Consider the following 24,782-nt stretch of genomic DNA (forward strand, 5'->3'; position numbering starts at 1 on the left):
TGGCAAAATTTGGTCCAAAATAATATGAAGTTATTTATAGACTTTTTTCCACTAATCATGAATATTCATATCTCATTGCAAAAGCAATAATTTTAAATACATTTGCTGCCTTGGACCCTCTCTGCAGTATGCATCATATTACCTATCTCAGGTCTGAAGCATTTTGAATTCCAACTAAATTTAGCTGCAAAGGTTTTGGATATGGAATGATGGACCCAAACTGATATTTACCTTCTTTGGCCAGTCCTTGAAACCCACTTTCATGTTGTTAGTTTTGTAGAATGGAATCTAGTGACCAGAGGGGGTGGATTCTTCAGTTGTGGCCCTCCTGGATGCTTATTGATATTGCTAATAAGTTCCACAGTTTTATAAAGAACTTAAGTTTTGTCATTATATACAATTGGAATATATTCAGTATCAATTATTTGAAAGTTTCATTTTTGTAAGAGTTGGCTAATGAAACAAAGCACCCAATACATTATGTATTCTCTATTCATTACAGTTCATGTCTTTGTAATTATAGTATTTCAACTCATAGTGCTTCTCAGTGTCCCTAAAAGGATCTATGATGGGGAGGAATGTGTTGTCAATCAGTACTTTCACTTATTTCATTGAAAGGATATTATCTGTTTGGACTATCCTGTTTCAGTTTCTACTATGTGCATTTTGCATTATGCCCTCTGATTAGGCCACCTATATGTTAACATTAAACGTCATGATTTGATAATTCCTCGTAATTGCATGTCGGTCTTCCAATACTATGTATATACCAATTGACACCCAAATAAAAATTGTCCCTTTGACTTAACCATATGTTTGGCTTGAGGAATTTTTAAATGTCTTATTAAAGATGGAGCAAATGATAGCTTTGCTTTAGGCCAAACCACTGCTTCTTATTCTCTGCACAATTATGTTAATTATATTTTGTTAAAATTCCCAGAGGTTTCAGCTCTAAACTAAGGGCCAATATGTAGTTGTTATTAATCATAATTAATATTGACTACTTGTGTATGTTTCTTTTTTTTTTTTTTTTACAGTTACATTTCAAAGAGGAGATGGAGGACTAATGAGCAATGGAAGGTATACTGAGGAGATTTTTTAAATTATTATTCTTAATCAGGACTGAGGAAACTCTATAGTAAGATGCTATTATTGTAATAAACAATCACTTATAAGTGAGAATTCTAGGAGGAATTAAATGGCTTACCACAAGGTTTAATGACCTATCTATTGTGCACTTTAGAGGAATCAAGTCCAGATGTTTCATATCTCCCAGAGGCCCCTGAAGAAATTAGTAGTAAATATCACAAGGAATGTGTTCATTTGTTAGCAGGATGTTTATTGCATTAATTAGACATTAGCAAATGAAGTTGCTGTTGTTTAAGACTCCTTATTGGTTCTCACTAAATTGCCGTGAGTGAACAATTACACATAATCGATCACAAAGTAAATGATTCATGGATGATGAATAGGCTGTAGATTGATCAGACTGGATTCCACAACTTTGGAAACTCAATTGAAATTGATAAAAGTTGATAACAAACCCATATATCCTCATCTATTTTCCTTTTGTCGATATGGAGATTGTAATTTGGCTCTGGTAATAACTTCCAATCTCCCATTTAATCAATATTTTAGCAAAAAGAGATTAGGTCTAATGAAAGCTAGTGGATGTAGCAAGAAAGCAGTTGGATCTTCTTATTGCAGTTTCCATAGGAACACATGTTTCTCTTAGGGATTGTATCACAAAGGGTCTATCAGAAAAAAAAGTACAATGACTATAGATGTTGCTGTATCTTTGTAAATATGCTAATAATCTGGAAAGTGATCAGAATCCCATCTTTTATATTAAAAATGGGAATTCTGTATTAAATAGGATATGAAGGAAGTTTTCTTCGTAGATTATATACACATGCTGGATCAGACCACAGTGGATCTCACTTTAAAAAAACCTTTAATATTCTCCTAATATTTTAAATTTAGAGAACCTGAAAATGTGCTATTGATGGAACAGTATAAATACTGTTCATTAATTTCCCTTAAGTTCCTTGCCTCTAATCAAGCATGAGGGCCCATATCAGGGGTTATAGCCTATAGGGGACAGATAAATATGGGAGTTGCAGGAATTAAGGAAGCAATAGTTCAAAGTCCTGGAAATGGCTGATACTGAGCAATCATTCTGAGCAATTGTTCCCTTGAGGTGCCAGTTTATCATCAGACCTTGTTTCGGGATGCTGCTATGTTACCAGTTTCCCACCAGTTTCAGGGAAGACGACTGAATTCATTTGGATATCAGCAGAATCCCAGGCAGCATGCTTCGGCTTCCACTGACAGGGTTGATCTATATATAGCCTTAGTGAACTGCTAAAGTTCCTTAATTCTTGAGAGCCTACAGATTTTAATTTGAAAGTGAATTAAAATCTTAAATTCTTTAATCCATTTTAGTTCATGAGACTGATGTCCAAATCTCTCATTGAGTTCCATGGATTGATTTCCTTTTAATTCTTGTTTTAGCCGCCCAGGTCTTCTAAATGCTGGTGATCCCAGTTATCCATGGCTTGCTGATTCATGGCCAGCCACAAGCTTGCCAGTAAACAACAGCAATAGTGGCCCAAATGAGATTGCAAATTTTGGGCGTGGAGGTAAGTTATGTTTTTCAAATTTTTTTTCATTTATTTGTTTTCTGGGCTTTCCTAGATGCTTTGAAAAAGGCATACTAAAAAGTATTTTCTTCCATAATTAAATTTAGTGATGCACAGGTACATATAATGCTGTACATTTGCTAAATATTTTATTATAAAACTGTTGTATCTATTATCTGGAGTAAAACTAAGTTTTTAAGGACGTCATCACTAACGAAGAAGATAAATATTCATAAAACATTTGGTTTTGGGACTATTAGTACAAGATTACTAAAATCAGGAACCATGCTGCCAAACAGGGCTTATGATTTCGAACTAGTCTTTTCACTTCTCTGATTCTCATTCAATATATATTTATTGAGCATGTCCTGTGTATCTGGCACTATGGCAGACAGTAAAAATATAATATCACATAAGAAGTAGACACTTAAATAAGTATAACAACATGTTGACAGAGAGCTTTTCTGTAGTTCTACAACTGATATCTGGTACTCTAAATAAAAGACAAAAAATGCTAAGTGGCTGACATGCTAAGATCTTCAAAATTTGGTACCAGGGTCCTCCCCATAGGACTTTATAAGGAGACAGAATTGGACCTACTATAAATAATCACCACCTTCCCCTCTCCAACTTTTCATCCAGTCACTAGGAGAGCAATGGGTTTAGAGAAAGATGGGACTAGAGAAGTCTCAGGCCCCATTGTTTAGTTCAGCCGATACATGAGTTTTTCATTGGCAGAGGATTGTACAGACAGTAAATGGAATGGAGCTGCCTTGCCAGTACCCCAGATGAAAGAGCTGCCCCCTGGAAGTAGGAAAGTTCTATGAATGAATTATTATTTAAGCTGATATATGAAGGAAAGGTGGGGAGTCAAAAGTGTGTAGAAAGTGTGTAGAGAAGAAAGCTCCTGTGTTTTAAGGCCCAGAAAGTAAGAGAAACATTGACCTATTTAAGAAGCGAATGAATTTCCTAATGACTTGAGTATAGATTGCAAGGCAGAAAAAGTGATAAGAAATATAGAAGGACAGGTAACAGAGGGCCTTCTGAGCCACACAAAGACTATAAACTTTGGCCAAAGGATGTTCAGAAGCCATTGATGGACTTTTAGAGGAGAATGCTAGAATGTGAGTACTGTTTTAAATGATCCATCCTGCTGCTGAGTGGAGAATGGAGAGAGTGTGGAAAATTTGGGTGATTAATTAGGAGAATAGTGCTGTAATCTAAGAAAGTTCATGTGAATCCACTGGAGGATTTCTACACTTCTAGGTAGAATTAATGTAGGAGACCTAGGGTTGAGCTAAACTCTTCTGAGTCCATTATAAGCCTCAATGATGGATTTCACATGTATGAGTGTATAAACATATTGACTTAGAAGAATAGTCATGGATATTGGCATTTTCTCTTTACAAATGTAATATCAATGCAAGTTTGAATATAATTAAAATAGTGTTTCAAATAATAAAGTTACTAATTATTGCACAACTCTGCATTGTGTCAATACCAACTGAAAAAGAGGGGTCTCCCTCCCATTCTCCAAATAAAATGCAGAAAATTACCAGCCCTACCTGATAGGTGTGTAATGAGAATTAAATGGATGACTAAATATACAGGTTTAGCACAAAGCTTGACATACAATCAGTGGCCAACAGGCATGACTGGGGAGTAAATGATAGGACAGAAAGTAAGTTGTATGACTCCTCAAGAGTCTTGCTTACCCTCTGTAATCAAGTACTCCCCGTTTAGCTTCTCACTTGCCCAGACCCTCTGATAGTGGCTGCCTCCCCTAGGTGTCTAAACTCTGAGCCCTGCAATTATAGGCAACTACTTTACATTGGGTAGTTCTATGCCCAAGCATCTCCTCACCAAGAAAGCAAAACACTGCCCTGACCTACACACTGACTTTGAAATTCTGGTCCCAAAGCTTTTATCAATCAAGGAATAGCTGCCTGTCTTTCTTGTATTTGTATTGGAATAACAAGCCATTCTATCTACATATCAAGAACTAAATGCGCGAAGATGGAGAAAGTGTTTTGGTTTTGGGTTTTTCAGTTGCTAGCAGACTACATCAACATCTAAAATGTCTCAGTCTAATTTAGCCAAAGGGTACAGTTGAGGATTTTCAAGGTTTCCTTCCATTTCCACTTCATTTTCATGACATGAAAATATTTCACAGGTAGCTATCAAGGCCAAGACAAAGTTTTTGCAGGGTTTACTGTATCTCTTTTCAGTGTGATAAGCATTTTAAGCATTGACTATGTACCAAAGATAGGATTTTTTGCAAATTTTATTTCCTTTGCACAATAAATATGAGACATAGATAATTATATTTCCATCTTAGAGGTCAAGAAATTAAGGTTTATCAAGATGAAAAATTTGAGATCCAGATCTAACAGATTTTAAAGCCTAGGTTCTTTTATTTACACTGTTCTGCAGTTAAGGTGTTATTCACATGTATGATTGTATTACCATGTTCACTTAGAAGAATAATCACGGTTACTGGCATTTTTTCCCTTGAGAATGTTATACTGGGACTTCCCTGATGGTCCAGTGGCTAAGACTCTGTGCTCCCAATGCAGGGGGCCCGGGTTTGATCCCTGGTCAGGGAACTAGATCCCACATGCTGCAACTAAGAGTTTTCATGCCGCAACTAAAGAAAAAGATCCCACGTGCTGCAACGAAGGTCCCGCATGCCGCAACTAAGACCTGGCATGGCCAAATAAATAAATAAAAATTAAAAATCTGGTTTCTGACACCAAACATGTCAACTTTAATAACAATAAAAAGAGAATGTTATACCAGTACATGTTTAAATGTAATGGAAATAGTGTTTTGAATAATAAAGTTACTAATTATCACATGTCTACATTTTGACAATACAAACTATAAAAATTCATTTAACTATTCATTAAATGCTTACTCTTTGCAAAATGCTAGGTGAGGAATTATGGAATTAGAGACATAAATCCCAGGTACTCCTGTCTTCAAGTAACTTAAGATACAGTGAAGGGGACAGTCATTCATACAAGTAATTATTCCAGGCAAAAAGAAATAAATGCATGTGTAACCAAGGTGCTGAAATACTGCAGAATGAAATCATGAGTAAATCCAACTAGAGGGAAATGTTTCTATAATTCATAAGCAGAGAGAGGTTCTATTTCTAGACCCGTAGCTTTGTTTGGTGCAGAATAACATTATGAAGGATTAGATTCTCGGACTATTTTTTTTTTCCATTTTTAAACATTTAAACACACAACAGTTCAAAAACTTGCAGTGGCTCACAATATAAATCTAAAGCTTTGGAGAACATCATATTCAAGGTGTTTGGAAGCTGGGGTCAATGCTGGAGAAAAATCTATCCAGTTAATATTCATCAGTGAAAGACATGGTGGAGGAAGTAGAAACAAAACCCTAAAAACTTCCCTAGAGTGAAGGATCTACCTTCACAATCTTGATATATTATTAAATATCAAAAGTTTTTGATAATAAAATGATACTGACCTAATGCTTTAGAATGAAATACGTTTCTTTATCATCAAATTTTCTAATTAGTTTATAGCTAAAAACAAGAAGGGCGAGAAAGTAGTTACAAAATTCTGAATCCAAGAACAATTTACTTGCTTATACCACTTGGTGAAATATTACAAATGTGAACATGTGTAACAATCTCACTGATATGTATTTAAAATAGTCATTTAATAAAGTACATATATACTTAATTATAAAACAATTTGGAATTCCAGACATCAAAACCCTCAGAGAGACCTAAATTATACAGTGCATAAAATGCATTATAAATGTCTTGTTACTGTTGCTAAAGAAGATCATTTTTAGCTTTTGTAAAATGTAAAAGCAAAATTAATATTTTACAAGGATCCTTATTTCAAGTACTGTTGGGTATCATCTCATCTAAAAGTTTTAGGATATTTTGACTATTTCAGCTTTCTCCTTGTGCTGATAAGCTGGTTTTGGTACTGAGACAAACTGGTTTATTATTATAGTACTATAACTAGTTGAAAATTTCCCATAATGAAGAGATCAAGTGGGTTGATGACCTCATGTCCTATGAAATGTGACTTTCAGAACATACATTATTAAGGAGCATAATATAATTATATTCACTTTTAACACTGCATGATTAAAAATAGTATTAGTGTGTGTGTGTGTGTGTGTGTGTGTTTCTTTTTTTAGATACTAGTATCTTTCTTCTGGGAAGGAAAGTAAGTGCTCAGGAGAGAGGTGGCAGTTCTGAAATAAAAAGCATCATGTAAAGATAATTTAGCACACCAAAGTGATAAATGGACCGATTGATATTCAGTATTGTTCCTAAATTTTAATTTTATACTTGTTGTGTTACAACTTGAAACTATAATTCTCCACTTCTAAGATTTGGTAGCATAAACTAAACTCGCTGATCACTCATTGCTTTTTCTATAGTTAAATCCTGCTGTATTGTGAAAATGACTTATTCATGAAAATGTTCCTTTGTTATCCAAGAAAAAATAAATTGCTACCATTAGTTACACTCCATTTCTGGAACTGTGAAATCAACCCAGATAAACAGCAAGTTGAAACTTCAGAAGAAAGTGCCTCATAGTTTGGAGAGTATAATTTTGGACATGTTTGCATCTATTTAGCAGTTATATTCCATGTCTCTTGAGATAAAGTGGAAAAAGATGCTTTTATCCATGATTTGTAGATTCACTTTTGTCATTGCTTCAGTAAAGAGCTAACAATTTCATAGATTCTAAAACAGAATGAGCATCTGAAAGCATTTTTTAATAGTGAAATATACCAAAGTTCTCATTCATGGTTGAAGAAAATGGGGGAAGGGGTGTGTTAACCAGTGAGACATGAAGGACGAGCTGTAGGCCTTCCTGTCACAAGGCTGAGAGCTTGGTGATGGTTGTATATCATCTACCCTTCGTTGGCTCATGAAGCCCATCTCAGCTGAAATGCAAACGTGTGGCATGACACATTTATTTTTCATCTTCAGTCCTGATAGTTTTGGGCTTCCTGTGCATCATTAAATTGTTTCATTTCCCTATGTTCACCACAGATGTGCTGCCACCAGTTCCAGGCCAAGGGGATAAAACGGCAACGATGCTCTCAGATGGAGCCATTTATAGCAGCATTGACTTCACGACCAAAACCACTTACAACAGTTCCAGCCAAATAACACAGGCTACTCCATATGCCACTACACAGATATTGCATTCCAATAGCATACATGAATTGGCTGTTGATCTGCCTGATCCACAGTGGAAAAGCTCAATTCAGCAAAAAACAGATCTGATGGGATTTGGTTATTCTCTACCTGATCAGAACAAAGGTAACAATGGTATGTCAAGTCCTTACTTCCTGAAGAGTTATTTTCATATCATTTTTGCATGAGATAGAAATTAGTATTTGTTGTTCAGTTTAGTGATTCATCACCAGGTTCACTACCTAAACTAAAAAATATACCGGCATGTATTCAGTACCTTCCACAATCCCCACCACCACCACCGTCGTCACTATCACCACACACCAACACCAATCAGTTTCATCCTTTTAGCTCTTTTTTCAATAGCGATCAGTAGTCCATCTTGACTTCCATTAGGCAGGTAGACAAAACATGCCTCCACTGTCCTATGACATCTGCTTCTGAGTTGCTAACTGCATGTTCTGCATGGGCTTGTGCTGTGAACTAATCACATGATGCCACTATGACCTCTGCCCTTTAACCCTTAGCCTTACTTTACATCCCTGACTACCGATTGGCTGAGGGATTGTCTAATAGAATGCCACACAACCAGTCACAGGATTTCAGCACCACCAGCTCTCACAACAGCTCAGAGAGGAGTGGCAGTCTCTCAGGTTGGTCTCGTCACAGTAAGGAGAACTATTTGTTTGTCACCAGCATATGACCTGTGTTCCTAACAACCATGAAGAAGTACCTGGATCACAACTCACTGTCAGACATTTATCTTTCAAATAACAATAACAGTTTATCCTAGTGAAATCATGATTTGGGGGAGGGAGTAAAATTCACCATCACCCTTTATGTACTAATTGTACAAGGATGTATTCAGTACCATTTTACTAAATACAAATTATTAAGGATCAGATGAGTTTGATCTACCTTGAACCCTACTTAAGAGTCCAGAGAACTTTACAATAAAAAAGATCTTATAAGAAAGTCAACCCCATGGTGTGGACAGCAAAAGATGAATTCAACAAAAATGCAAATGATTTTGGAGATTGTTCATAATATTAGGAGCCTGGTGATGTGACTTCCTATATTTGGACAATTTTTCCGAAATATTATGTAATAGGATTCTATTGAATGATATTATTTAGAGTAAGGTCTTGATACCATGCTAAACAAGAATGTTAATATGGGACATTATTCTTTACATTTAATTGCCAAAAACCCCCTAACCTTTCCTACTGATAATTCTTTTGTGCTGTAAATTTTAATATATATTCAAGATACATCAGCTGAACTAACAGTCTGTACTGCAGGTATGGTATAGCACACGTGGGGAAAAACACATTTTACTGGAAAGAAATATATACCTATCATAATGAATATCAGTGATTTTCTCTAGGCCCAAGGATCCTCATCTCTAAAATGAGGAGGTCCTAGTAGACATTCTAACTTTCAAACATAACATGTATGTTGTGTATGACTGACGACTTTATCCGCACATTTCTAGTTGATGCCATGACCTTATTTGCTTCTTTTTTTCATACTAATGATATACTATTTATTTCTATGAAGTTTGTTTTAACCTCAGTTCCTTAATAAAAGATTATGGCGTATTATGATATGTCACAGACTACGAGGCATCAAGACCATAAAGAGTTAATTATTTTATGTCATTAGGTTAACATTTACTAAATGACTTTTCCTCAGAGATAAAACCCTTTCAGTCTGAAAATGTTAATGTTCTCTCTCCCCTCCAAAATGAGTCATTTGCTCTTCTTACCTATTGGTAGAATTAGATACATTGTAGAATGCAGAAAATTTTAAACATCTGTTATGAATTTAAACTGGCTTAATAATATAGGGGAATTTTTTTGAATAACCTTATATGTCATTTGTACTGTCATTTATTTATGAGGAATCCCACAACTGTACTGAATAATTAAAAAATTAATTTTATCCTAGGCTTATTTCATTCAAGATATGCAAAGTCTCAATCTATATATATATATATATATATATATATATATATATATATATGTATATATTTATATATATATGTATGTATATTTTTTAATCTATATATTGTAAGCCAAGGATTGTTTAAGACCTTCTGTGAATTCCTTATTAAATATTCTGTATATCTTGATTACCACTGAGTTTTTAAAGTTATCTTTTGAGTAATTGTAAGCAGAACATGATTCACAATAGTGCTTATTGCTTTTTTGAATCCATTAGTCTCCTGAGTGGCATTTATATATATATGTATATGAATTATATTAACTACTTCATCTACATTTGAATACAAAATTACTTAAATCGGTGATAGAAAGAATTCGTTAGGGGGTAAGAGTGACGTGATTATTCTCTTCTTAGTTTAGTCAAATTGAGTTTAATATTAGAGTTTGTTTTGTGCTTATAATAAGAGGTATGTTTCCTAAAGCTTAGATTTAAGATCAAACTTCCCTATGGATATTGGATCATATTATATTGATATTATAAGATTTTCTTAATTTGTGCACAGTGATGAAACAAATTTAAAATAATCACAGTAATAAAGAAAATTGGACATTCCTGAGTTATATGAATGAATTTCTCACCCTGTTTGAAACACTCTTATAATATATTAAAGACATAAGTTCTTAGCACTTCTCTTAAAAAAGCCAATCATTAAAAAATATAAAACTCAGATTTTTTCAAAATAGTATCTGCAATCATAATTTTATATATATACATCATATATAACACACTGCCAGTAGTAATAACTAAATCTTTTTATATGCCATTTAAAAAAATAGACTATAAGTTTAATTTTAAAATGAGCTATTTTTGTAATTTTCTTTACATAGAAATCATTTGTTCAGCATAAGTAAATATAAATCCAAATATTTACATTTTCAGTTGAAGAGGGACGGGTCAAATATGTTTGCAAATCATCAAAATATTTTCCCCTAAAATATAATGCAGGCAGTTCTCACCTTAAAATGCTTGATGATCTTTGGTTGCAAGTAAACAGCAACACAATGGGTTCACTTAGATCAAGATATAGATCTCAGATAGAGAATTTAATTTTCTTAGCTCATATCGTATGCCACTATTATGCTAAGAGCCCACCTCTTAACTCATTCTAGAGAAGACAAAGCATGTTGATTGATAGTCTTACCATAAGTACCCACAATGAGAGGCAGAAATTTCCCCCAAAGAGGGGAAAGTAGACATTGTATGGAAAACCCTCACAAATTCCCCCTATGAATCACCTCTGCTTCCACAGCACATTTTTATGTAAGTTGTTTGGAAAAGTTGATAATGGCTTTCCTGACCTTGGACAAGGATTTCAACAAAGCTGCGTTCAGAGCTGCTGAAATTGTAATTTCCAGTAAAGCTGCTGCATTGTAAATTGCTTGTTCTCTTACTGTGTGAATATGGACCACAAATTCAGAAAGAACCTCTATTTTCTCATCTATAAAATGGAGATGTAAAAACTTCCCTATTTGTATCACTCAGTTCTGGTGGTGATCATATAACATTTCTAAAAGTGAAATGAGCATAGTACACATATAAATATACAAAGGATAAAAGAGGTACAACTAGGGAAAAGCTATGAAGAACACACGCCCAACCCATTCTTCTTTTATGTATTGGGACATAGTTCTGATACTATCGAGAAAGATACAATCTTGTTTATGATTGTTTTGATCAAGAAACAAAGAATTAAGGCTCACCTACCTTAAACACAAAAATTACAGACTTAAATTCAATCAGGTTTATTATTTTTATTCTAAGAATCGGGTTATTTCTGGGATCCTCATTGAGGTAGGAGTTGGGTGTGGAATGGCTTTGGAAACAGGTAGATTTGAGTTTGCTTTGAGACAGGTGAGATGGGAGAGTGTGATAATGACTGGCATTTATTGAACATTCTATACATTCTGAGCCCTTTATATGCCTTATCTCTTGTAATACTCAAAATAATCCCCCAAAATAGTAACTTTATATTTTTTTACATGCATGGAAATTGAGGTGATATCTATGAATAACTTGTCAAGTAGGTGAGAAACTAGTTTTCAAACCCAGAGATCCAGCTCTTATCCTCAAACAGAAGATACCTGCTCTCCTTTCTCTTAATGCTTCTTCTGCCAAAGATAAAAAGTGAAAGGAAAGGTGAAAGCACTCAGTTTTCAGGGATGCTCTTTTAAATATGTGTGTATATGTGCACACTACCTAGAAAACAGACATAATTCCATAATTGGCAATAGAGTATATGTCCAGTTCAGTAGTTTCATCACCTTCTGGCACTCAAAGTTATTATTACATTCCATAATTTTCTGAATTGGCTGATGCAGGTTAGTAATTGGTAGAAGAAAGGAGTTGAGGTAAACTTCAGTGATAATCTCTATTGTTAGATAGCTCTGCTACAAATATTTGATGCTCATAACTTTTAGTTCCAGAAAGATGTAGTTCAAGGGGTCAATACCATTCTTTTTTTGGAAATAGAGCTGTTGACTGTAGTGGAAGTGACAGAAGTTACTTAGGTTCCCCTGAAACATTTTTTGTCATTCTGCTCAAGAAGTACACATTTCTGCATCCAACTGTGGTCCATTTAGGAAGAAACTTGATGTACTTAATTTTGGCAGAGTAAAAAATACTTCATTGAACAAACGATAAAACTATATTTTTATATTTTTTAAAATATTTTTATATTTTTATATTTTTTAAACTCTATTTCATTAAGCTCTGGTAATTCCAGATATGGCTTATATGCTGCCAACCTACTTTCTGCTCATATTTTGTGCATGAATTCATTTGTATTATGAGAATACTGAAACTGATTACTATATTTCCATTAATTTCCCGCATATTTGGAATTTTAAGAAATGTTATGCTTAGACATCTGAGAACTACTCTCACTATATGCAAAAATAATTGTGCCATTCATTAGTCAGAAATTCTATTAAACATATCATTGTGAAAGATTTACAAGTATCCTCCAGATTGTAGTTGATTGATTTTTATAAGTTACTTTTGAGAGAAAACTGTTACTCTCCTGGATTAATTAAATTGAGTAAATTCTAATGGAAAAGTTTAGCCTGTATCCTTAGATACTGCATTTTCCACTGAGACAGATTATGCAAAAGAGCATTATAAACGCACTAAAATCTGACATTTGAAAGAATTTGTTATGGCCCATTATTTCATCTAACAATGAAAATGTGGAGGCAGCAAACGTGAATAAATCAATAAATTAGCTTTTGCTACCGCAGCCATGTTTTTGGTTTATTCAACTCTGCAGTTAATGCATTGTGAAAGAAACAATATCATTTTGAGTGATTTATAAAAATGTTTTTCTTATTATATCATTTCATTGTTTATTGCTTTTAACAGCTGTAACATACTGATTCTGGTGTTTTGAAAACATAAATACATCTTCCTGTCTGATATACTCTGTTTCTTGTGATATTCACTATGTCTGAATAAATGTATTATTATTTTCAGGTGGGAAAGGTGGAAAAAAGAAGAAAAATAAAAACTCTTCTAAAGCACAGAAAAACAATGGATCAACCTGGGCCAATGTTCCGCTACCTCCTCCCCCAGTCCAGCCCCTTCCTGGTACAGAGCTGGAACACTATGCAGTGGAACTGCAAGAAAATGGGTAAAAATATCTCACACACCAGCAAAATGCCCAGGGCTATCCTCCTTTCTCTGTTATGCATTTTTGTCTTGATACTGTGTCATCTTCCTGTTTTCCCTGCCGCCTTCCCAACCTGTTCATTGCCCCCCCCCCTTTTATTGTTTGCCCCATCTATATATTTTTAGCTGATAAATACAACACAGCACATATTGAGGACGTAGAATCCTTGGCCATCAAGTGCCTTAGATTGTCTGCAATCATGATAATGCAGCCTCCATTTATAATATTGCTTGTTAGTTTGAAAGCAAGTAACCCAGAGCTCTGTGAACTAAAGAGGCACTCCTGAGAAGGGCTGAAAAGGAAATTAAAATAACCTTCTTCATCATCCCTTGTATTTCTCTAATGACTTGATGTCTGGCCGTAGCAGGGCGCCCACTGTTGAGCTCCATCACAATGGGATAATTGTAAGGATCTGGACAGTGGGTAGGACTTTATTCATCAGCTTTGCTGGGAATTTAGGGGTCCGAACAATAAAGGGGGTTCAAGCCAATGCACACTCTGTAACAAAACCTTTTAAGTTAGAAATTTTCCTTTAAGAGTTTTAAATTGTGACCAGCTTCGTTATTCTTTCCCAAACATCTCACAAGAATTAGTTTGTTTTCCTCTGTTAGTTTAAGTGTTAATTGATTTTGAAGTAGAAAGACATTGATACTGTTTATTTTTTAATCCAAAAGAAAAAATAGCTCGTCAGAAGAAACATAGTCTCTTTTTCTATTTTAGTAATTCTAAGTGCTCTGTCTTCCTCACAATTTCCAGGTCGCCCATTGCTTTTGACTGAAACTGAAAAATGCAGAATAGAGGCAGTTTTTTATTCCAAGTTTTCCTTTATTTGGAAGTATTTAGGTATTAAAATATCTCAGTTTATTTAAATAATGGTTTTATTTCCTATCTTGTTTTACATAAACATCACATGCACATGCTTATAATTTTTTCTCCATCTCCTTTTTTCTTACATAACTGCTATCTTTGAGGTCTCCAGATTAATTTTCCTAACTAGAACTTTCTTTATCACATTTGCTTCCAAAAAAAGATTCCATTTGCTTTTTCTTTCAGTTACCTAATATATATATACACATATACTCTATATATTCATTATATACACAAATAGATAGATGGGCATGCATATATATAAATAAGCATACCTCCATATTTTTTTCTCTATATCTTTCTTTCCCTCCAAAGGGCTTCATTTGCTTTTGTGAGATTGTAGTTCCCATATATATGCATGTCATTTTTATTGTACTTTTGTTAAAATGTTCACATCTGAAATAGGAAGTTAAAAGTATACCTTCTTTCTCTGACCTTTTTAAAAACAAAACTTTGCCCATGATCTTATGTAATACATATCAATAATAAAATATGTTAGTGTCACACAATTCCTAGGCAGGGAAGCAGGGAACAGAGGTGTGTATTTCACAAGAAAATATTATTACAGGGCTTAGAAAAATACATTTTAAAGGCCGTAATTAGAAAATAAGAAAATAAAACTTATAAACCGGGGAGAGAAAAGTAGTGTTGTTAAACATTTATAAACATAAAGTCTTGAACTCAGATAACATAAGTATTGTAGGTAATTTGGAATTTTGATTAGTAGATTTGAGATGATTATGACTTTGTCCATCTCTTGTTATCTTATTAATATTTTTGTATTTTCTAATGTGAAAACCTTATAATACTGAGAAAAGATATTTTTAATATTTTCTATATTTATACTCTGCTATTCATGATATTAACTTTGAGCTTTTATAGAATTGTTTATATGCCTTGATTTGAAACTTATGCAAATTTAAAGTTTTCTTGAAATATAAACAACAAAAAACTTTAGAAGTCACCTGTTTTTAATAATTTTTATTTCTAACAAACAAGGATTCAGCAATTGTACTTCTTATGGTGATATGTAGATTTTGTTTTTGTTGTTTTAGTATATCGTAATAGAGAACTTATTCAACATACTTTTTTTTTTTAAGTACATAAGAACTGTTAAGCCCAGTGCCAGAAAGGAAAGCAAAAGAGATGAAAGAAACAAAAACACAATTAATAAGGAGGATCTGATCCCTGATTTAGGAAACTCACAGAATTCAGAGGTAGAGACCAGAAACCACACACACACACACACACACACACACACACACACACACACTATTTTGTATGGCAAACCCTAGCTAAGCAATATGTACAAAATAACAACTTGCATACAGAAAGGGATAACCATGTAGGCCAGATAAGGCTGGGGCAGGCCTATAGAAGTTGAATTCTGAGGTGAATCTTGAATCACTTATTCACAAATTATAGTACCCAGAGTTGGGTGTCTATTGGGTGCCAGACTCTGAGCCAGAAGCAAAAAGGACAAAGATAATGAGAAGTAGTCCCTAACATAAAGTAATCTCCACATCAGAATAGATTTCTAACCAATGAGTACAACAAAATATTACTAATGTCACTATTTGCCGTGCAGATGGAGAGAAATTTTCCTAGCCAAAGCCAAAAAATAGAAATAAAATGAAAGATGAGGAAAAAAAAGGAATAGTCCCATTAGTTTTCCTTAGGTACTTCCTACTCTTCCTTTGAAACCCCACCCTATTCTAGTTAAGGTTACTTACCTTTCCTTTATTTGTCATTATTCCTTAAACTTACTTCTCTATTGTAATACTCATCACATTGCATTCTAGTTACTTGTCTATATCTTTCTGCCATATGAGGTTTGTTGAGCTTGAAACATGCACAAGATAGAAGATAATTTGAGAAGGTGTCGTGAGGCCAGTTGTGAAGTCTTGTATGTCTTATAGGAATTCTGATCTTTGGGTACAGAAGATGGATTGGAGGACATGAGGCTAGGGCAGGTAGATGATGTATGGGATATTGCAGGAGAATGGCCAATACCATGAAAATGATAAGAGAATAAAATAAGGCAATGGCAGCAGGATGGAGAGAGAGGGATAGATTTTAGAAATGTATCTAACCCAGAATAATCACAATCTTGAAAAGATTGTCTTTTGCTTTTTATTACAATGTTTAATATTGTTTCTAAGAACTTAGATATCATCAATTTTCTTTCTTAGCCTTCCTTGAGCCATTTTCCTCCCACAATACTAAATATCAAAAGTTATCTAATCATTGTCCTAATAGACAATGATTTGTTAATTCAGTACTATATCAACAATGGTAAATGTTCTCTCTCATCAATATGCCTCTCTCAGCTAGACAAAAATGTATCAAAATGTATGTTCTTAGCTATAAATATAATGTATTTTAATGTAATCATATGATGCTAGGAAGAATTCAGTAGTAATTCAATAGAAAACCAATGCTTTGTTTTGCTATTGTAATTAGAAATTGGCAGGCTTTCATGGTTGTTGAACTTTATTGTATTTTTATTAGTAGTTTGGTGTTTGTATCTGGCCTTTCACAAGTTAGTTCACATGCAACATTGATTTGTTGTCATCCTGCTCATTATTCACCAGGCAAGACAGATAATATGATGCCTCATATTTCACTGACAGTAAGTCAAAGAACAAAAGCTTCTCTAGGAAAGGTTGGCCAAAAGACCTTTGGATTGGCATTAGAATCGTTTTCACAGTCTATTTTAGGTTACTACAAGAAAAAGTCGAATTTTCGTCACTCAAATAAGATATACATCTGTAAATATGAAGGAAACTCTAAAACCGGAACTATGCTTTTCATAACATTCATAGAGTCATCTATTACTTTCTTGCCCTTCTTCAGAAACTGCACAAAACCTAAGTATCTGTTGTTCTGGAATGAATTAAGACATGAATACCTCACAGGTGATGCACAATTCTCCCCATCGTGTGATTTGCACTGTATCCCACATTTCTTTAACCTGTTCTCGCATGTTCTTCACCTAGACTTCCTTTTATCCCCCTCTTTCTATTTTCCACTTCTTGCACAAACGACTGAGATGAATCCATGGATTTTTCTTAGTTCTGCTTATGTTCCACAGGGGGACAGAGTTTGCTCACTACTCTTCTAGATTATCTTTGTAGAAAAGACTTGGAAGAATTGATGATAAACACCCATTCTAGTTAAATGGAATAGCAATTAGAATATTTTTTTTAGTCATTTAGTACATTATGCAATGTAATTGTATAATGTTAAAACTCATATTTATATGGTAGACTCTTCTTTGCCTGATGGTATTTGAATAATAAAAAAATGAGTTGAGTAAAACTAATTACAATTTTTTATGTTACCTTAACACATGATATATGTACCATTACTTACTCATTTTCTTATGTTCTGTATGTATTTTCATTCCATATGTGTGTTTCCTTTAAATTATTTGAAGTAAGAATTGTTTACTACTTATGAAGTAGGGAAATTTTAGGAGATAATTGCCTACTTCCATTTGAAAGATTGAATATATAAATGTTCTTTCTTTGTTCAAAGGTAGGACATTCCTGACAGTAGTCTATGTAAGCAAGGAAAGTACATGTACTAGTTTATAGAATAAAATTGTGCTATTTTGTAACAAGTTTATGAAATAAAATTAATTGTAACTATTGATGAGTATAACAGGATACATATTCCATATTGAAAATGGGCAGTTTTAAAAAAAAAATAGGCTACTTATACATATTTTTGTTTGACGTAATAATATAGCATTTAAAGCTAAGTAAGTTAAGAAGAGAAACCTAAGCATTCTTAATAATGAAGCAGTTTGTGAGTTTTCATTTCTAATCAATAAATATGCTTATCATGTACTATTTTTAAGGTATTACATCAGATGTGGCCAAACAGGAATAGTTCAATGTCATTATGTTAATGTAGCTTAAATCCACTTGAGGAAAAATACTATTAACATGTGAAAGGTTAAATACTAAAATAAATTGGACAACAGTTACAGAAATCAACATTGGAAATGGCAGAAGACAGTGTATAATCAATTTTCAAGTAAATGTGCAAAAATATTATCAGCGCAAGTTCAGAAGAGTAATAGATCAGTACTACTTGGCCTCATCAGGGAAATCTTTATAAAAGATATGGGATTTAGCCTGTAGCTTGAAGGATTTGTAAGAGTAAGCTAGGTGAAATTGGAGGAGTCTAGCTTATTTGAAATAAGTTGAATTCTTTAAACTAATGCAACAGGATGGAAAAGTACAAAGAAAGGAGGAAACAAACCAATTTCTTTTGAGCAGGAGATTCTTGTTGAGAAACTGAAGAAAACATCTGAAAAGGTAGGTTGAGGCTTTGACACATTTAATGGACAGAACAGAGTAAAGTGAAGTGAATGTTTTATTCCAAGAGTTCTGATATTTCCATAGACAGAAAGTGTAAGTGATGTGCAAGATTGATTAGAAGATGGGGAAAATTAAAAGCAATAAATCCAACTGGGATAGTGGGTTATGAACCTTTACACCCCAGACTCTTATCTTCAAATGAAATCTAACTGTGATCTCCAACATAAAAAACATTAAAAATGCCATCGTTTTAGAGCAATATATTTTTTTCGGGTCATACTGGTACTTATACAGTCAAGAAATGGGAATACAAGTTTAACCGTTGATATTTTCTAATATATAAAAGTGGTTATTTGTAACACACTAAAGTGTGCCTGATACTAAAATGTAAAAGACATTTCAGAGGAGATATTCCTATCAGATTATACAGGGCTTCTGAAACAAAGTAATCAGTTTGCAACTCATCAAGGTAGAAGATTATTCAGGTACCCTCAATAAGAGATGAAAATTCAACAGCCAGAGATGTCATCACACTCTGTATAAAACCTCTCAGTGACTATCCATCACCCACAGGCAAAATTCCAAACTCTTTCTCGGGGCTGATGAAGCCCTTCATGATCTAGCACATACTCACCTCTCCTGCCTCATCCATAACCAACCTTCTTTATTTGCCAGCTCTTACCAGTTAGAAAGCTGAGTTCTACTGTAGCCTTTTCATGTTGGCTTCTTTCACTTGGGTAATATGCATTTAAGATTCCTCCATGTCTTATCATGGCTTGATAGTGCATTTCTTTTTAGCACTGAATAATATTCCATTATCTGGATATGCCACGAGTTATTTACTCATTCACCTACTGAAAGACATCTTTGTTGCTTTGAAGTTTCACTAATTATAAACAAAGCTGCTATAAACATCCATGTGTAGGCTTTTTGACAAATTCATTTTTAAACAGGATAATTGGAAAGACACTCAAGTAAAACTATTCAAGAATCATCTGGACATTTACAAATTAGTGTTTTATAAGGGACATTAAGACTAGATATATATATTTGTAATATTCATTCTATTTTCAGTTTCTTTAATAGAAACCTTCTATATGCTAGATACTGTAATAGGTGCTAGAAATGCAAAGTGGAGAATTACAGAGTTCTCCAGTTAAGGATCTCATAGAATAGTGGGGAAAAAGAGACGTGAGACAAATAACTCCAGTATAACATGGGGAGTGCACAGTATAAGTATTATGGAGTTGTAATCAGTTCCATATGGTGGGACCAGAGAAGGCCCATGAAACTGAGGACATTTGACTTGAACCTTGAAGGAGAAGAAGGAGCTCACAGTCACGTGATTTGAGAGTAGTCATATACAGACCCAGAGATGAAAAAAACATAGAGTAGGCTGGTGTTGGGGAAATAATGGGAAATTAAGCTAGAATAATAGGCTGATGAGATGGGGAAGTATCTTTTAGTTCTTGCTAATGGGTTTGAACTTTTTCTTACATTAGCAATATCACTAATAATTTAAACATAGGTGTGATGTGAATGAAGATTTTAGAAATATAATGCGATTGCCTGTATGGAAGATATAGAAAGGATAATGTTGATATTCCAAGAGACTAGGAAAGCTAATAGGCTGGTTCACCTCAGAAGGAGATTGATCTGTGATTGTGGGAGTAGAGGTGAAGTGTAGAATAAAGACTTGGGAGATATTTAAGAGGTTGAATTTATAGGACAATTACATCTAATAAAATTGCTTATCTTATCCTTGTCTCCTTTTAAAAGTACATTGGGGGCCTCCCTGGTGGCGCAGTGGTTGAGAGTCCGCCTGCCGATGCAGGGGATACGGGTTCGTGCCCCGGTCTGGGAGGATCCCATATGCCGCGGAGCGGCTGGGCCCGTGAGCCATGGCCGCTGGGCCTGCGCGGCCGGAGCCTGTGCTCCGCAACGGGAGAGGCCACAGCAGTGAGAGGCCCACATACCGCAAAAAGAAAAAAAAAAAGTACATTGGGATCTATTTGATTTAAGAAAATAATAGCACTACAGAGAAGGTGTAAATAAAAATGCTACTGATTTTGTGTCACAATTAAAATATTTTGGATTAATTTTCTATGTTCCCTCACCAGAATCCCTAAAACATGCTGTTTTTAAAATTGCTGTTTTTCTTTTTAATATATATTTTATAGGATTAGGTTTTAAACTTCTGTTTCTATAGATTTGAGATGTTGAGATACAAGGAGACATCAGTTTCTAATGAAAAAAATAAGAAAATTAAGACAGTTTAAAGGTTATTGAATACATTTTGTAGCACAAAGTCTTAATGATTGACATGTCATACAGAATGAAAGGTTGGCATAGATCTAGAATAATAGTAAATAAAATTATCAAACACTTCTTAGATGAATATTGGCATATTCTGTTGGTGCACAAGGATGAAGAAGAGAAGAAAGTGGTTAAATCTACAAGCACTAAATTCATTAATTGTCTTTAACTGGCAATTTGGTTTTTCCACGTGGGTAACTTTGTTGGGAAGTTATTGCCTTTTGTAACTGTCGGGGTAACAATTAGCTAAAAAGATCTTTTAAGAATAAATTGAGATCTTGAGATAACTGATGTACTTATGATTAGAAATTAGATAACAGCCAAGTGATTTACTATAATAGTGCCAACAACCAGAAATCAGGAGGAATTACTGGGAGAACATTTTAGATGCTACTGTGGTTGCCATTCATTGCCAGTGTAATTGTGTGTGTGTGTGTGTGTGTGCGTGTGCGTGCCTAAGTGTTAATGTGCTTTTTTTCCTCATTTAATTTCAGCTATGACAGTGATAGCTGGTGCCCACCATTACCAGTACAAACTTATTTACACCAGGGTATGGAAGATGAACTGGAAGAAGATGATGATCGTGTCCCAACACCTCCTGTCCGAGGCGTGGCTTCTTCCCCTGCTATTTCCTTTGGACAGCAGTCCACTGCAACTCTAACTCCCTCCCCACGGGAAGAGATGCAGCCCATGCTGCAGGCTCACCTGGATGAGTTGACAAGGGCCTATCAGTTTGATATAGCAAAGCAAACATGGTAAATATCCTCATGAGGTCGGGGGACCCATGCTTTCAACACATGGATAGAGGAAACATTCTTTCACATTAAATTCACAAGAGAGTCTCATTGAACTCTACAGCTGGGGTTAGAAATGCTTTTGTACAACTCGTTCATCATCCAGATAAGGAAATTGACTGAAGAAATGTTAAATAATTTGACCAAAGTCACACAACTAATTAGAGTGAGCTGGAGCAAGAATTCAGATCTGCTGAGTTTCAGACTCAAGTACTTTTGGCTACACCAGCATCTTTTCTAATTTACAGTTTAGCTTCAATTAGCTTATCCTTGAACTCACTTCCAACACCATAATGAAGGACTCTTTTTAGATTCTTCAAAGTGTCTGTGATTAATTCTGTATGTGGTTGTGAATATGTAAATGTAAGCTTCTGCAAATCACATATGGTCAGTGTCAGTTGTTAAAAGACCTTCTCTGGGCTGAACTAAATAAGACAGAAAAGAACAACGATGTTAGTAACAGTAAATGCACACACACAAAAAAAGCCCCTAGAATAAATTACAAATCCCAAATTCCTTTTTTTCTCATTGATTCATAAACTTTCATAAGGTAGAGATGGCAGTCTGCTGATGTATCCTGTGAAAAATATGACAGGAATACAAGTGGAACCGACTCTCACAATTCTGTGCAGTTATTTTTTCTTATTTTCTCTCCCTTCTCCCAAACAGTAACATATAAGTTTGACTCCTGAAAATGGAATCTCAGTAACATACCTCTGATTATCTTATGTTGATTTACGTCCTGTGCTTGAAGTTAAAGTTTTATGAAAGAGCCTTAGCTTCTTTTTGGGTAGTTTTAGCTACTGGGATAAGCTGATAATGAGATGCCTTATTCTCAGTGTTAATGAACTATGTGTTTTAAAAATACAACTAAATATACAAAGAGATACTCAAACCAGGAATATCCTTGAAAGCTTATTACAAACATAGGTTCTTTTTTTAGAACCAGAGGTTCTTGAACATTTTCTCAATCATCAGATTTTTTTCCAAAGGTCAAAGACATCTTACTGTTAAACAGTATTCTTTTGCATCAGTCTGCTTTATAAAGTACAACTATTGAAGTTGAAGCCAGCTGCTTTAAGATCCAGAAGATTTCTTTCAAGTTAATTAAATGAAGCCCTGCATATTAGTCCTTTAAAGCACAGATTCTAGCTTGGAGGTTCTCAACGCTGCCTGCGTTTTGGAATCATCTGGATAACCTGGATGCATAGGCCCCAACCCCAGATATTCTGATTGCTTGGTCTGGGATTTGACTAGGGTCAACCAAGGCTGGACCACTTCCACTGCCACTCCTTACTAGCTGTATGACAATGGGCAACTCGCTTAACACTTCTGTGCCATGGTCCCCCATTTGTAAAATGATAATGGTAATAGGAATTGACTCATCTACAAAGTGAGAGGGCAGTCCCCCCAAGACCACCCTCACTTCCGACACTATGTACAAGTTTGGAGAGTCCCCAAGTCTACCCCCAGGTTCAAGAATCACTAGAAGGAGCCACAGAACCCACTGAAAGTTATTATACTTGAAGTTATAGCTTATTATAGTGAAAAGATACAGATTTAAATCAACCAAGGGAAGAAATGCGTGGGAGAAAGGTTAGGAAATTCCAAAGACGGATCTTCCATTTGTCCTCTCCCAGTGGAGTAGTGAAAATCATAATTTCTCAGCAACGTAGTGTGACAATATGGGTCAACCAGGGAAACTCACATGAGCCTTGAGTTTCGGAGTCTTTATTGGGGGTCTGTCACATAGATGTGGTTAACTATCTGCATGGCTGACCAGGGTCTATGGCCCTGCCAGAAGGTGAGCTGATATCCTGTGACTCAAAGTTCCCTCCATAAATCATATAGTTAGACTTTCTGGAGGAGCCTCTGGCCTCCAAGTAAAGACATTTTATCAGATAGGATGTTCTAGAGCTTAGAGATTACCTCTCAGGAGGACAAGGCAAAAGTCTAACTTCTCTTTGGGCAAGGTCAAATTCTTTATTTCACACCATTGTTTTTGGGGAGAATTAAATGAGTTTACACTTGTATAGTACTTAGTAAATTATCTAGCCATGTTATAGCTGTGATTATTCAGAAGGCTTGGGTTTTCACCTGAGTTGTTTATTGCTGTCTTTCCACTCTTAGAGCCCCACTTAGTGAGTGCTCCATAGACACTTGCTGAATGAGTGAACAAACTAGCTCTTGTCCACCTGCCCCAAGTACCCACTGAGCACACCCTGCTTCTCTCTCTGAGTATGCTTCTGTTCATCCAACAGTCCTCCAGAATGCCATGCTGACGCCCCATGTAGGAGGTATGAGTCTTCATGTGTTCGCACAGGACCTTGCCCTACTAGGATGGCAGTGCCAGCCCATCTGGGCTGCACATCGACATCACAGGAGGAGTATTTAAAGATAATAATTCCAGTCTTCACCTCCAGGGATTCTGTTCATATTGACCCATGAAGTGCAGAACACAGTGCCTGTTACTAGAAGATACTTAAAAATGTTATGTACCCTTTTCCTGTTCATCTCCTAATTCTCCCTAATTCACAGAATACACTTTCACCACTCAGTGTGTCTTGGTTCCATCAAAAGGTGTCAGCAGTGCTGTAGGACTAGAGTGTTGGTCTGTTCGGTCCTTCTCAGGACCAAAGTGCAAATTATTAGACAAGAATGGCTCATGTATACAAATATCACTTTATATTCTCTTGCTCATGACTTGACTCACTCCATCCCCACTTCACAGACAGAATTTGAGGTTACACTTAGAACAAGAAGTTGCCATCAACACTCAAGATTTTCTGTGAAAGTATTAGTTAGGAAACTTCCTGACTTTCCAATGAATGAGATGTGATGAATGCCAGGTAATAAATGGGACCTCAAATGCCTTATCAGATTAAAGATGTGGGCCTGATGATATTGAGGTAGCTTCCAGAACTAATATTTTAGGTTTTTTAACATTAAAAGGTCTAG

General features: G+C 35.0%; 1 protein-coding gene across 4 annotated transcripts in view; it reads left to right on the forward strand.

Moving 5' to 3' along the window:
* ROBO2 (roundabout guidance receptor 2) overlaps nucleotides 1-24,782 on the forward strand; it is a gene marked incomplete at its 3' end in the record, with an annotated part of 586,970 nt that overhangs the window by 537,380 nt on the left and 24,808 nt on the right. For all 4 annotated transcript variants that reach the window (XM_081235996.1, XM_081235997.1, XM_081235998.1 and 1 more), the window contains exons 19-23: nucleotides 1,038-1,080; nucleotides 2,515-2,642; nucleotides 7,699-7,980; nucleotides 13,321-13,477; nucleotides 21,525-21,785. In XM_081235996.1, coding sequence (XP_081092122.1) covers nucleotides 1,038-1,080; nucleotides 2,515-2,642; nucleotides 7,699-7,980; nucleotides 13,321-13,477; nucleotides 21,525-21,785 — 871 coding nt within the window. The remainder of the gene's footprint in view (nucleotides 1-1,037; nucleotides 1,081-2,514; nucleotides 2,643-7,698; nucleotides 7,981-13,320; nucleotides 13,478-21,524; nucleotides 21,786-24,782) is intronic.

This window comes from Mesoplodon bidens (assembly GCF_964165515.1).
Source record: "Mesoplodon bidens genome assembly, chromosome: 5".
NCBI lineage: Eukaryota > Metazoa > Chordata > Mammalia > Artiodactyla > Ziphiidae > Mesoplodon > Mesoplodon bidens.